Source organism: Eriocheir sinensis, chromosome 32 (genome assembly GCF_024679095.1).
Source record: "Eriocheir sinensis breed Jianghai 21 chromosome 32, ASM2467909v1, whole genome shotgun sequence".
Classification (NCBI taxonomy): domain Eukaryota; kingdom Metazoa; phylum Arthropoda; class Malacostraca; order Decapoda; family Varunidae; genus Eriocheir; species Eriocheir sinensis.
The window spans coordinates 15542325-15557708 of NC_066540.1; the positions used below are offsets into that span (position 1 = coordinate 15542325).

Below are 15384 nucleotides of genomic sequence, written 5' to 3' on the forward strand. Positions count from 1 at the left end.
GTTTTTCCAGCAAAGGAGACAGCACAAGGGCACAAAAAAAAGGAAACAACAATAAATAAAAAAGCCTGCAACTCCTGGTCCTCTGTCTGGTGTTATTTTACAGAGTGGCCTACTCGCTCCTGCCCTGCCAATGGTTCGAACTCCATCTATAAGTACTTACGAACTTTTGACCCCGAGTACAAGTACAAATTCATGATCTTGTGTACTTACGTACGAGTACGTGTACAGTACTTGGACCCAAGCCTGCCAAGTACCCACCCCACCCTACCTGACTAATTAACCTGGACATCTGAGTACCTAACACACTGTGTTAATACTGAACCACCACCACCTCTCTCTCTCTCTCTCTCTCTCTCTCTCTCTCTCTCTCTCTCTCTCTCTCTCTCTCTCTCTCTCTCTCGCAAGTGGTGTTCACACGCCTCTCATGAACGAACGCTCGTAACACCGCTTCACCGAGAGGGACGAGTCGGTCGGTGGTTCGCCCAGACGGCTGGCCGGCACACGAGACTGTGAACCCCTTCAGCCGCGGCAGTGTGCGGCGGGGCATCGAAAGGCAGGCGCGGAGGCGGCGGAGGCTGACGGGAGCGGTCACGTAAGCGATTAAAAGCGTTCACAGTTGTGGCGTAACCATGAAAGCAGGGAGGGGGCGGCGCCCCGCCCTTCCGAGACGGTTCGTCCCAGTTCAGGCACGAGGGCGAGGGGCGGCCACACCTTGGCACGGTCAGTCGCCGCCACCCGGGGCCACACACACCCTTCAGGGGTTCCGCCAGTGTCTGTTCATGTAATGTGCAAGATTATGCTATTAACCGGGTACAGCGTGTGAACATGCTGTCATTGTGATTGTAATGTTAACATTTTAATTACTCTAAAATACAGAGCAGTGTTAGTGATCAGTGTGTGGCATTAGTAGTGGCCGTTGATATGAGGGGGATGGAGGTAAAGCCTGCCGAGTCCTTGCTGTCAATTGTGCTTATTGCTTGACAGTAAGCTGCTCACCAGCGTATTCATAACTCGCATGAAAAAAAAACTCGGCAGCTGCTCTATTAACAGCAAGTGATTGCCTGAGATGGCTGGGGGCAACACGAAGCTCCGTTTAGCTTCCTGCTTGAAAGAATGACGAGCATCGTCATCATCCAAGGCAATGTAAAGACTTGTTGAACTTGGGCAAGAAAGCCTGTTGTATGTGCAGCAACTTCGTTACAACATTTTGACGATGGACAGTACTGAACGTGCGTACATACTTATCGCCCTAGTTTGATTGTACGCCAAAAATTATCATATACACGGCTGCTTCAAAACCGAAGCACTTACGCTCTGAACGAGTACATTACAAATGCTGGGTACAGTTAGTGTTGTAATTACCGCCATCCATGCCATCACATACTCGAAGCTTTCCATGAGCAGCTGAAGCCTGTCCTTGTGTGGGGCTGTAACCTGGACGTGTTATCTGACCAACGCACGGAAGTGATAGTGGCGCATCAGGGCAGGCCGCACCAGCTTGTCCTCTGCCGATAACAGCGCCCCCCCGCCTCCATGGGCCCCACACGTAGATAACCTCGGAGGTGTGAACTTCGTGTGAGCTTTTCGTAGTGTGTCGTCTGGGCGGAGGTATTGAATGCTTACTGATACCAACACAACATTAAGTATCTTCCTTCCTTTCCCAGCCCTTCAGCATCACTTAGTAACACAACCTCCCTTCCCTCTCCTTCCTTCCCCTTCAGCATTACTACTATGCGTTTCAGGCGCCATGAAACACAGGTTTTCGAATATAACATTTTAACAAAGCGTCGGACAAGGAGGGTATTTTGGAAGACGGTGATTGAGACCCCGACCTAATTGGCAAAATAGGCTTAGGTGCCAAATATGGATGATTACGGCACTTGTAGGAGTAACTTTAAGGTAAACTTCACTAAAATATACAGGCACGGGTAGCGAGGCTAGGTGCCGTCATCACGTATGCACCGCCTCTCGTTCAAGTCGTGACGTCCATGTGACGTTTTACTATGAAGTAGTAGTAATCACTGACTCAACTGGTTGTTTTCTCTCTCTCTCTCTCTCTCTCTCTCTCTCTCTCTCTCTCTCTCTCTCTCTCTCTCTCTCACACACACACACACACACACTAGTCCAGCCCGATACATAGGGATGATGCTTATTTGAAATTATTATATATTTGCGATAAACTGTTACTCGCAGGAAATTACTTATCCTTTGCATGGAAAATACGGTCTTTGGAACAACATGCTATAAGTATATAACATAGTGCAGTGGCTGAACTATTGTTGCTGTGTGTGTGTGTGTGTGTGTGTGTGTGTGTGTGTGTGTGTGTGTGAGAGAGAACTACCAGTTAAGTCAGTGATTACTACAACTACATAGTAAAACGTCACATTGACGTCACGAAGGAGAGCGTGATGACGGCACCTAGCCTCGCTACCGTGCCTGTATATTTTAGTGAAGTTTACCTTAAAGTTACTCCTACAAGTGCCTTCAGCATCCACATTTGGCACCTGCCTATTTTGCCAATTAGGTCGGGGTCACAATCATCGTCTTCTTCCAAAATACCTTCCTTTTGTTTTGTTGTCATATGTCATATTCGTGTCTTGTCGTGTTTAATGCATAGTAACAATAATAAATAACGCAACATACCTCCCTCCCCCCTTCCTTCCTTTCTTCCTCCTTCTCCTTCCCCTTCAGCATAACTAACATTCAACAATTCCCTTCTCCTTCCTTCCCTTCCTTCACCAAAATATGATTAGCGGGCTATCGACTCCACCTTTCTACCTCCTCCCAGCCCCCCTGCTAACACAACATTCCTTCTCACTCCTTCCCCCTTCACCTCATCCACCGGCTTAGTTCATTAATCTCCTCCATCGCCACACCTATCCTGCTCCCCCGCCCACTCCCCAGGTGTGTCTGAGGTCTCCGTGGTCTGAGGTCTCATGTTAAACTAAGAACATAATCTCAAAATTCATTCATTCATCTTCTAATCTGTATGACTTTGTATCGCTTCGTGGATCCTCCTGTTCCGTATACTCTGTGCGTTAATATCATGAGACAGGACCACGAATGATTGGATTTCTGAGCACGGGCGAGGGGCGAAGGAAAGGGAGGGGAGGGGAAGGAGCATAAGAACGTAGGGAAACTGCAAGAGGCCGTGGGGGTGGGAAGATAAAGGGAGGAAGGGAAGGAAACTTGATAGATCTGAATGTGAGCAGGAAGGGGAGAAGATAAAAAAAGTGAGAAAATGAGAAATGAGAGAAATGTGATTGATTGGTCGATAGTTTATTGTTGAAGAGGAGGAGAAAAGTGGGAGAAAAAATATAGAAAGGAAGAGAAAATGAAGTGATGTAAAATAAGGCGTAGGAAGGAAGGAAATACTGATTAATTGGAAGGAAATGAAGGAAGGGAAGAATATGCGTAGTTAAAGGGAGAGAAGGAAGGAAATGCTGAATAATTGTGAGGAAATGAAGGAAGGGAAGATGCGTAGTTAGAGGAAGAGGAAGGAAAGAAGATGCGTAGTTAGAGGAAGAGGAAGGAAGGGAAGAATATGCGTAGTTAGACAAAGAGGAAGGAAGAGCAGATAAAGGGAGATAAAGAAACAGGAGTAAAAGGGATCATTCACGCTGGAAATCATGCAAACAGGGTATTGGGATGCATTTCTGGGGATGGGATTCACCTGGGATTTTTACGTTCTTATGCATCATTCACGCTGGAAATCATGCAGACAGGGTACTGGGATTCATTTCTGGGGATGGGACTCACCTGGGATATTTATGTTCTTATGCATCATTCACGCTGGAAATCATGCAAACGGGGTATTGGGATTCAATTCTGGGGATGGGACTCACCAGGAATTTTATGTTCTTCTGCATCATTCACGCTAGAAATCATGCAAACAGGGTACTGGGATTCATTTCTGGGGATGGGACTCACCTGGGATATTTGTTCTCATGCATCATTCACGCTAAAAATCATGCAAACAGGGTACTGGGATTCATTTCTGGGGATGGGATTCACCTGGGATATTTATGTTCTTGTGCATCATTCACGCTAAAAATCATGCAAACAGGGTACTGGGATTCATTTCCGGGGATGGGATTCACCTGGGATATTTATGTTCTTATGCATCATTCACGCTGGAAATCATGCAAACAGGGTATTGGGATTCATTTCCGGGGATGGGATTCACCTGGGATATTTATGTTCTTATGCATCATTCACGCTAAAAATCATGCAAACAGGGTACTGGGATTAATTTCTGGGGATGTGATTCACCAGGGATTTTTATGTTCTTATGCATCATTCACGCTAAAAATCATGCAAACAGGGTACTGGGATTTATTTCTAGGGATGGGATTCACCAGGGATTTTTATGTTCTACTGTATCATTCACGCTGGAAATCATGCAAACAGGGTACTGGGATTTATTTCTAGGGATGGGATTCACCAGGGATTTTTATGTTCTACTGTATCATTCACGCTGGAAATCATGCAAACAGGGTATTGGGATTCATTTCTAGGGATGGGACTCACCTGGGATATTTATGTTCTTATGCATCATTCACGCTAGAAATCATGCAAACAGGGTACTGGGATTTATTTCTGGGGATGGGATTCACCAGGGATTTTTATGTTCTACTGCATCATTCACGCTGGAAATCATGCAAACAGGGTACTGGGATTCATTTCTGGGGATGGGACTCACCTGGGATATTTATGTTCTTATGCATCATTCACGCTAAAAATCATGCAAACAGGGTATTGGGATTCATTTCTGGGGATGGGATTCACCAGGGATTTTTATGTTCCACTGCATCATTCACGCTGGAAATCATGCAAACAGGGTACTGGGATTCATTTCTGGGGATGGGATTCACCAGGGATTTTTATGTTCTACTGCATCATTCACGCTAAAAATCATGCAAACAGGATACTGGGATTCATTTCTGGGGATGGGACTCACCTGGGATTTTTATGTTCTACTGCATCATTCACGCTGGAAATCATGCAAACAGGGTATTGGGATTCATTTCTGGGGATGGGACTCACCTGGGATTTTTATGTTCTACTGCATCATTCACGCTGGAAATCATGCAAACAGGGTACTGGGATTCATTTCTGGGGATGGGATTCACCAGGGATTTTTATGTTCTTATGCATCATTCACGCTGGAAATCATGCAAACAGGGTATTGGGATTCATTTCTGGGGATGGGACTCACCTGGGATATTTATGTTCTTATGCATCATTCACGCTGGAAATCATGCAAACAGGGTACTGGGATTCATTTCTGGGGATGGGATTCACCAGGGATTTTTATGTTCTACTGCATCATTCACGCTGGAAATCATGCAAACAGGGTACTGGGATTCATTTCTGGGGATGGGACTCACCTGGGATTTTTATGTTCTTATGCATCATTCACGCTAAAAATCATGCAAACAGGGTACTGGGATTTATTTCTAGGGATGGGATTCACCAGGGATTTTTATGTTCTTATGCATCATTCACGCTAAAAATCATGCAGACAGGGTACTGGGACTCATTTCAAGGAGCGTGAGTAACAGGAGCATTGAAGTTATCCTCAAGATGTATTCAGCATTAGTTAGACCTGATCTTGATTATGCGGTTCAGTTCTGGTCACCTTAATACAGTATGGATATCAAAATGTTAGAATCGGTGCAGAGGAGGATGACTAAAATGATTCACGGGTTAAGAAACTTGCCATATGAGGAAATACTTTATAATCAAATATGCATCCTCTAGAAAGGCGAAGGGTGCGTGGAGACTTGATCGAGGCTTATAAATGGACGAAGAACTTGAATAAGGGCGATGTTAATAAGGTTCTGATGGTAAGAGAGCCAAGCAGGACACGTAGCAATGGGTTTAAGTTGGGTAAATTCAGATTCAACAAGGACATAGGCAAAAATTGGCTCATCAACAGTGGTGGATGAGTGGAACAGGCCTGGCAGTCATGTGATGAGTGCGTGCTAACAGGATACTCACAAAAAAAAAAAGAGATTGGATAAATTCATGGATAGTAATGTTATGTTAGATTCGCAGGAACTGCCTTGTATAGCCCTATATAAACACACACACACACACACACACACACACACACCGCTTCGATAGCAGAGAGAGAGAGAGAGGGGGGGGGGGGTCAGACAGGTGTACGCGTGGTCAGGTGTCCGTTAATCCGAGGTCAGGTCAGGTCAGGTGCAAGGTGTGGCGCTTGGTGGGTGTTTCTCTCTCTCTCTCTCTCTCTCTCTCTCTCTCTCTCTCTCTCTCTCTCTCTCTCTCTCTCTCTCTCTCTCTCTCTCGTCATGACACTATTTTCCTATTATTATTATTATTATTATTATTATTATTATTATTATTATTATTATTATTATTATTATTATTATTATTATTATCATCATTATTATTATTATTAGAAAGTGAAAATGAAAGTGAAAGCGACAAGAGAAAAGGAGGAAGAGAACGAATATGAGAGATGATGAAAGAGGAGGAGGAGGAGGAGAGAGGTAGAGGAGGAGGAAGAGGAGGAGGAGGAGAAAACGTGTTGCAATGAAAAAAAAAAGAGGAAGAGAGGAGGAGGGAGAGGAAGGGATTAAGAGGATAGAGGAGGAGGAGGAGGAGGAGAAGAAGAAAATGAAGGAATGCATTAGAAGTGAGGATAAAAAAATTGAGATAGGGAGGAGAGAGAGAGAGAGAGAGAGAGAGAGAGAGAGAGAGAGAGAGAGAGAGAGAGAGAGAAATATAAAGGAAGGGACAGAGGAGGAGATAAATACTTAATCATACACCACAAACAAACAAACATACTTCCTCCCCTCCTTCCCCTCCTCCTCCTTATCACACAAAGATGGGGAAGGGGAGTGAAGATAGACACGTGCGAGGGGGAGAAGGGAAAGGAGGGGAAGGGGGGTGGGGAGGGAAAGGAAGGGAGGGGAGGGGATAGAGGTGGGGAGGGAAGGGAAGGGAGGGGTTAGGGGTGGGGAGGGAAGGGGAAGGAAGGCGAAGGAAAGAGACGGGAGAAAACACGTGATAAGTGATGGTAACCAAGAGGAGGAGGAGGAAGAGGAAGAGGAGGAGATGGGAAGAGAGAGAGAAATGTGGAGGAGGAGAAGGAAGAGATGAAGCAAGGGTGGAGGAAGAGGAGGAGAAAGAGGAAGAAGGGGAGGAGGAGAAAGAGGAAGAGGAAGAGGAGGAGAAGGAGAAGGAGGAAGAAAAGTCAAGTGATGGATTAAGAGTAAGAACAGAAGAACATAGGGAGACTGCAATAGGCCTAGCTAATGACCTACACAAGGCAGCTCCAGATTCCCCCCCACTACCACCTCTCACCCTCGTCCATGTAGCTATCCAGTCTACTCAAGCTATCGTCCCTGCACTAGCTATGTGATTGCCGAGTCTATTCCATTCCCCCACCACCCTATTACTAAACCAATGCTTGCTTATTTCCCTCCTAAATCTATACTTTTCTAATTTAAATCCATTAGTCATCCTCGTCCATGTAGCTATCCAGTCTACTCTTAAAACAAGCTATCGTCCCTGCACTAGCTATGTGATTGCCGAGTCTATTTCATTCCCCCACCACCCTATTACTAAACCAATGCTTGCCTATTTCCCTCCCAAATCTATACTTTTCTAATTTAAATCCATTAGTCATCCTCGTCCATGTAGCTATCCAGTCTATTCAAGCTATCGTCCCTGCACTAACTATGTGATTGCTGAGTCTATTCCATTCCCCCACCACCCTATTACAAAACCAATGCCTGCCTATTTCCCTCCTAAATCTATACTTTTCCAATTTAAATCCATTACTGCGTGTTGTATCCTGCTGGCTAATTCTCAGTACCTTACTTATATCGCCTTTGTTGTAACCCTTGACCCATTTGAATACTTCTATCAGATCTCCCCGCACTCTTCGTCTTTCTAGTGAATGTAAGTTTAGATGTTTCAGCCTATCTTGATATGGGAGGTTCCTCAGCCCCTGAATCATCTTGGTCATCCTCCTCTGAACTGATTCTAGCAAGTTGATGTCCATTCCGTAGTGTGGGCACCAAAACTGGACAGCATAATCTAAGTGTGGCCTAACTAACGCTAAATAGAGTCTGGTCATCCTCCTCTGATCTGATTCTAGCAAGTTGATGTCCATTCTGTAGTGTGGGCACCAAAACTGGAGGAGGAGAGAGGAGAAAAGTCGTGTTGGATTAAGAATGAGAAGAATGAAAAAATGCGATAGATTAAAACAAGGAAAGAAACGGAGGAGAGAGAGGGAAGATGGGAGGGTAGAGGGAGGGAGAGATTAGGACTGATTTTAATATCATTTGTTTGTTTTGTTTTTCTTGAATTGGTTGCTGGGAGGGAAGGAAGGAAGGAAGGGAGGAAGAATAAAAAGTTAGATATAAACAAAGGAGGGAGGGAAGGAAATAACGATTAAAGGAGAAAGGAAGATGGGAAGAGAGGAAGGTAAGAATGAAAAGGGAAATACGAAGGAAGGAAGGAAGAATGAAAAAGATGTAAACGAAGGAAGGAAGGAAGGAAAATGAGAGAGAAAGAAGGGAGGAAAGAAAAGAACGAAGGAAGGAAGAAGGAAAGGGAGAGAAAGAAGGGAGGAAAGAAAAGAACGAAGGAAGGAAAAAGGAAAGGGGGAGAGAAAGAAGGGAGGAAAGAAGAGGAAGAAAAGAATAAAGAAAAAAACGAAGAGAAAATGAGAGAGAGAGAGAGAGAGAGAGAGAGAGAGAGAGAGAGAGAGAGAGAGAGATAACGCTCACAATATATCTCTTATTATCTTGTATTTAGTTTCCTTCCTTCCTTCCTTCCTTTCCTTGTACTATTTTCAACGCGTTTCTTCCTTCCTTCCCTCATTCATTCATTCTTATTTTCTTCTATTCATTTTCCTTCCTTTCTATTCTTCTATGCGTTTTCTTCCTCCTTTCCCTCTTTTTTCCTTCCTTCTTTCCTTCATTCTTTTCCTCCTTCGATTCTCATTTTTTCTCTCCCTTTCCTCCTGTTATTTTTTTTCTCTCTCCCTCTCTTCCTTATTCCTTATTTTCCTCTCTATTCCTCTTTTTTTTGCCTCCCTTGTTTGTATTTTCCCTTCTTTCTTTCTTTCTTCCTTTCCTTTCCTTCCTTCCTTCTCTTTATTTGTCACGTTCATCCCTTCCTTCCTTTTCTCTCTAATTCCTGTTCTCATTTTTTTCCTTTCTCTTATTCCTTCTTTCCTTCTATCTCTCTATCATCCCTTCCTTCCCTCCTTCCTAATTCCTGTTCGCCATTTTTTCCTCTTTCCTCTTATTCCTTCCTTTTATCTATCTTTCTTTCCTTCCTTTCTTTTTCCAGTTTCTCATTTTCTCCTTCCTTCCCTTCCTTCCCTCACCATCCATTCCTTCCTTCCTAATTCCTGTTTCGTATTTTCCCTCCTTCTGTCTATCTTTCTTGGAGCTGAAAGAACATAAGAACATAAGAACATATCCTTGCAGTTTCCCTGTTCTTATGTTCTATAGTTCCTTCTCTCACCTCCATCTCTTCTTTCTTTCCTCTCATTCCCCATCCATCTCACCCCCTCCCCCTCCGTCACCCCCCCATGAGCACTCCACACACAGCCGGCGCGCGATTGGTTGGCTGCTGGGGTGTCCTGGGTCGTGATTGGCAGCGGGGTGTGAGGGCGCGGCTGAGGAGGGGAAATTGCGACAGATGGATTATGGGTAGGGAAAGGCAGATAAGGAGGGATGGAAAAAGCGTGATTAGGGTCAGTCTCAACACGGACACAGGGCGAGAAGGACATATAGAGAAGAGAGAGAGAGAAGTGGAGACAGACTTTGCGTGTGTGTGTGTGTGAGAGACGAGAGCGAAGTGCTTGCGTGTTAGGCGAAGGCAGGGAGAGTAGAGAACATGTTTGAATTGGACCCGAACATTGAAAGGCGTGAGGCGGTGGATGCTGATAGGGACGGTGGTGTTGTTGATGGTGATGGAGATGGTGGTGATGGCGGTCTCCTCCTTCACCTCCACGACAATAACAGCAGCGATGACGACAACAACAATGACACTCTTCCTCTCGACTTTCTAGAGTATCCGCAAGAGGAGGAGGAAGAAGACGACGAGGAAGAGAAAGAACAAGAACAAGTGGAGCTAGAAGTATCTCACGAGGTTGACGTTATTGTGTTTTCGGACGAGGAACAACGAAAAGAACAAGAAGTGGAGGAACAAGTGGAACAAGAGCTAAACGACGACGACGACTCCTCCATCTCCTCCACCACCAGCGAAGTGGACCACATCTTCTACGACACCGACGAAGAGGAGATCGGCAACCTCATCAGACTTCGAGCGGCGCGGAGAAGGCGGATGCTGAGGCGGAGAGAGAGGGAAGACGAGGGAAGTTCCAGTGACGGAGACGGAGACGGCGACAGTTGCAGTGAGGGCTCGTCCGTGTACCCAAGCACCGAACACAGCAGTGACAGACGCCCCAGCACTGAAGAGGACGCGAACGAAGGCGAAAAGGTTGAAGTAGAGGAACTCCCGCCACAAGAGCCCACGGAAGGGAGGATCAGTGAGCCCGCGCGGGAACCAGAAATCATGGAGGAGAGCTCCAGAATGGAACCCGCGCAGGAGGACGGAGCTATGGAGGAAGAAAGCGCGGAGGAGAGACGCGACCCTGACCAAGAACAAGACAAGGAGGAAAAACGTGAGCTTGAACAGGTGGAAAAGAGCAGACCAACACAGAGGAGAGAGTACAGTCGGATGTTCGTCTACGTCAGGAATTCAGTGCTCGTGGTACAAGAGGAATTGTGGGAGCGGGTCACAATTCCCGGCATCTACAACAACCCCCCTCCCCCCCCTCCCAGAAACCGCCCCTCCTCCTCTTCCTACCTCTCCTCCTACTTCCCCCGCCCCTCCTTCAACTCTCTCTCTTCCTCCTCCTCCTCCTTCTCCCCTCCCTCCTCTCCCTCCCCGCCCCCCCCAGGACTGGTTTCGGAGACCATAGTTGACTTTCTGCTAACGAGAGGTGAGTTACTGTTTTTGTTGTTGTTTGTTGTTGTTATTTTTGTTCGTTATCTATATCTGATTTTTTTTTTTTTGCTATTTTCTTACAAACTTGATATTTTTGTTATAAATGTTACTGATTTTTTTTTACCATATTCGACATGTTACATAGCTATATTTTCTGCTACCAATACTACTACTACTACTACTACTACTACCATTACTACTACTATTACCATTACTACTACTACTACTACCACTACCTCCACAACCACCACTACAACCGCCTCTACCATATTCCAGAGCCGCCCCCGTCAGACCACCACCAGGAGCAGGAAGTGGAATCCGACTCGTTCCTCCCCTTATGGAGCTTCGGGCGCGGCATGAGATTCGCGGAGCCCCAGACGCTGATCCACCACCACCGGTCTCTCTTCGGGCCGTTCTTCCTGCCGCGGCGCACAGAGAGGGTTGAGGAGGGCCAGCAGCCGCCCCAGAGCCCGACCTTGCCCGAGCCGGAACTTGGTGAGTGCCTGAAGGAGGAAGAGGAGGAGGAGGAATAGAAGGAGGAATGGAGATAGCTAAATGGGTCTGAGCGAGGAGTTTAGCGAAGTCCTGAAGGAGAGAGAGAGAGAGAGAGAGAGAGAGAGAGAGAGATTCTACCCCCACCCCCCTGTAACCCCCCTCCCTTCCCTCAGACATCGAGGACATTCTTCGAGAGTTCCACGCCAACGGAACGGACTCGGAGTACGACCCCCAGCGCGACCGTGAGCGTCAAGAGCTGGCCGAGCGCCGCGCCCTACCAGACTGGCCCCCACAGCCCCTCTCACGACCTCCCCCACAGCCGCAGCCCCTGGACCCCACCACCCCCAGCTGGCAGCCCCGCCCACGCCCCCAGCCCTTAGCCACCCTTCCCAAGACCAAGCCCGAGGGGAAGTCCATGGCCAAAGAGAGTGAGGCAAGGGTCCGTATTCTAACAGCCTTGTGGTCTGTGCCAGGGCGAGACCGTGAGGACTTGGTGTGCCGATCCATGGCCCGACAACCACTACCTATGGCCCCACAGTCACAAGCCATGCCCCCGTTCTCCCAAGCTATGACACGGCAGACACAAGCTATGGCCCTGCCCCCTCCAACCATGGCCCGTAATACTCCAGCTATGGCCAGGTCCCTTCTGGCTTACTCCCACTCTCAAGCTATGGCCCCACAGTCTCCACTAACACCTACAGAGCCTCCACCTGGGCCCATGCTGTCTCAAGCTATGGTCACACTGTCTGAAGCTATGGTCACAGAATCCCAAGCTGTGCCTTCTCTATCCCAGGGTATGCCTTCTCTATCCCAAGCTATGCCTTCTCTGTCCCAAGCTATGTCCCCTTTATCCCAAGCTATGCCCACTCTGTCCCACGCTATGCCTTCTCTATCCCAAGCTATGCCCCCTCTACCCCAAGCTATGTCATACCTGTCTCAAGATATGGCATTCACGTCTCAAGATATGGCATACACATCTCAGGATATGGCATACCCATCTCAAGATATGGCCTTCCTGTCTCAAGATATGGCCTTCCTGTCTCAAGATATGGCCTTCCTGTCTCAAGATATGTCATTCCCATCTCAAGATATGGCCCCTCCCTCCTTAGCCATGGCCTCAGAGACTCAAGACATGGCCCAAGCCCTCGCCTTACTGGGCCAACTCATGTCCCCCCAGCCCCCTGTAACCCAGCCATGGCCAGCCACCCTGCCCCCCTCCCCCCAGCCCTACATAACCTGGCCCACCCCCCCACCCGTTCCTGGCTTGGGTATGCGGCGAGCTATGGCCCCACACCAGACCCTCAGCAGCCCCCAGCCCCTGATGTCGCTGCCCCCTCCCCTCGTCGCCTCCGCCCAGAACCAGCGGACATGGTAAACTGTGTGTGTATCAACCTGCTTTCCGTTCTCTCTCTGTCGCTTGTGATTCTCTCTCTCTCTCTCTCTGTGTTTATTTTTTTTTTTCTATTTATATGTCAATCTGTGTCTGTCTTTCTTTTATTTTCTTTCTCTCTCTCTCTCTCGCTCGCTCATTTCCTTTCTTGCATTTTTTCTCTCGCTCGCATTTTTCTCTCATTTTTGCTCTCTTTCTCTTGCTCTGTCTAACTATCTTTCTATTAATCATGTATATCTACTTTTATCATCATTATTTTGCTTATTATCATGCTTTCTTTCTTTATTTTGAGTCTGCATGAACGCCATTCCGATATATCTTTGTGCATATATAAATAACGTAATACAAATCCAATTAATATCGCATGCTCAAAAGCTCAAAAATATCTTGCATGCATCACAAAATCAACACAACACACCGGTTTGTTTACATTTGAGTTTGTGTTGACGTCCGTGTGTCGAGCTGAATGTGTGATTTTTCCTATGTTGCAATGGGTGTATTTGTGTTTTGTGTGTCTGGTTCTGTTTGCTCACATCTCATTCTTGTTTTCCCGCCCCCACAGTCGGCAGGAGAGGAGGGAGCGGTGCAATTATTGTCTTCAAACAGGGGAGGAGGCTATCTGGCACCGCTTGAAGGTAAGGGAGACTGGCGGCCATGTTGGTTTGTGTGTGTGTGTGTGTGTGTGTGTGTGTGACTGAGTGACTTGATGGTGCCCTTTTTATTATTATTATTATTATCATTATCATTTTCAGCAATATTATCACTACTGTTATGATTGTTGTTCTACTTCTACTACTATTACTACTATTTATTCCTTTATCCTTTTTTTTGTTCCTTCTTTCTCTCCTTTCCATCTTTTCTTCCCTTTCTTCTATTCCCACTTTCACTCAATCCTTCCCATGTCCTTATTTCATTCACTTATTGGCTTATTTAATTCTTTTCCTCTTTACTTTCCTTTTTCCTTCTTTCCATTGTTTCTTTTTGCTGTCCTTCCTTCTTTCCCTTCCTCCATCTCTCTCTTTCTCTCTCCTTCCCTCCTTCTCTCCCCCTCCTTTATCTCATTTCCTTCCATTTTCTTTCCATTTCATTCTTTCCTTCATTCCCTACATTTCTTTTCCCCTCCCATCCTTTTCTTGCCCTCCCTTTCTCTCCTTCCCTCCCTTCCTCCGTTACTCTCCATCCCTTCTTCCTTCCCTTTCCCCTTTCCTCGCTCGTCATCCATCTCTCTTTCTTCCCTCCCTCACCCTTTCCTTCCCCCATCCCCTATTCTCTCCGTTACTCTCTCCATCCCTTCTTCCCTCTCTATCCCCTTTCCTCACTCTTCATCCGTCTCTCTTTCTTCCTTCCTCCCTCCCTATCTCACTCCCCCCATTCCTCCCGCAGGATGAGCTTGGCCGCGTTGTGTGTCCCATCCTGTCCCAATATAAGTGCAAGCTCTGTGGGGCCACCGGGGCCAACGCACACACCCTCAAATATTGCCCCCTCAACAAGATCACCCATGGGGACCCTGTGGCTGCCGGCATGCCCCCAGGACTCATGCCCTACCCCGTCACTTTGGAGGATGCGCGTGGCCAGAACTAGATGAGTGTACCCTGTAATGCCTCGTTTTCTGTCTGGTGTGGGAGAATGTGGCTTTTAAGGGTTAATGCATCTGTTATTTTAGGCTTTTTAGTTGTAGTTTTTAATCTGTAAGTTAACTTGTGTGTTTTTTTGTGACTTCCGAGGCCAAAAGTTAAATGACTGTACCCTGTAATGCCACGTTTTCTGTGATTAGTGAGGGAGAATGTGGCTTCATGGGGTAATGCGTCTGTTATTTGTACAGCTAAGTTTTAAGTGATCAGTTGTTTTTATAGTAATGAAGGTGCATTTTTTAAACAGCATTTAAGGCCATGATTGATAAGTGCACCCAGTAACGCTTCATTTTCTATGGCATGTGGGAGAATGGTGCTTTAAGGGGAAACGCATCCGTTCTTTACAGTGCCTCGGTCATGTCAATTAACGTGTGCCTTTGAAATTGCCTCAAGCTGTGCCTTTGGTATCAATAAGTGTGCGATTTGCAGTCTAATAATGCCATGTTTTCTGTGTGTGGCGTGAGAGAATGGCGCCTTAAGGGGAAACCCATCCATTCTTTATAGTGGCACAGTCATTTCACTTAAATCGTGCCGTTAAAATTGCCTTAAGCTGTGGCATCATAATGATTAGGATGAATGAAGAATTTGATGAGTGCACCATACTATATGTCATGTTTTCTGTGTCCTGTGTGGGAGAATGGATTTTAAGGGTGACATCTGATCTTTGTCATTCTTTTGAGTTATTTCATTTTACGTCTACCTTGAAAACTGCCCTAAGCTGTGCCTTCAGTAGTGATAAGTGTACCATTTGTAATCTGATAATGCCACGTTTTCTGTGGTTGATGTGGGAGAATGGATTTAAGGGGTGACACATTTCAATTTTGTCGTACTTAATCATTTCAATTGATGGGTACTGCCAAG

The 15384-nt window shown here is 46.4% G+C and overlaps 1 protein-coding gene across 3 annotated transcripts; it reads left to right on the forward strand.

The window, feature by feature from the left end:
* Window positions 1-503: 503 nt before the first annotated feature.
* Window positions 504-15053, forward strand: LOC127006245 (uncharacterized). 3 transcript variants are annotated; one of them, XM_050875876.1, is made up of 6 exons: window positions 504-592; window positions 10067-11002; window positions 11284-11502; window positions 11676-12873; window positions 13455-13527; window positions 14276-15053. In XM_050875876.1, the coding sequence occupies exons 2-6, from the start codon at window positions 10342-10344 to the stop codon at window positions 14471-14473; spliced, it is 2349 nt and encodes a 782-aa protein (XP_050731833.1). In that variant the 5' UTR covers window positions 504-592; window positions 10067-10341; the 3' UTR covers window positions 14474-15053. The 3 variants fall into 3 exon arrangements, 2 of the variants coding, with proteins under 2 accessions (XP_050731833.1, XP_050731832.1); XR_007759297.1 differs by having other exon boundaries at window positions 571-720; window positions 11676-12882; window positions 14276-14350; XM_050875875.1 differs by having other exon boundaries at window positions 571-720.
* Window positions 15054-15384: the final 331 nt, after the last annotated feature.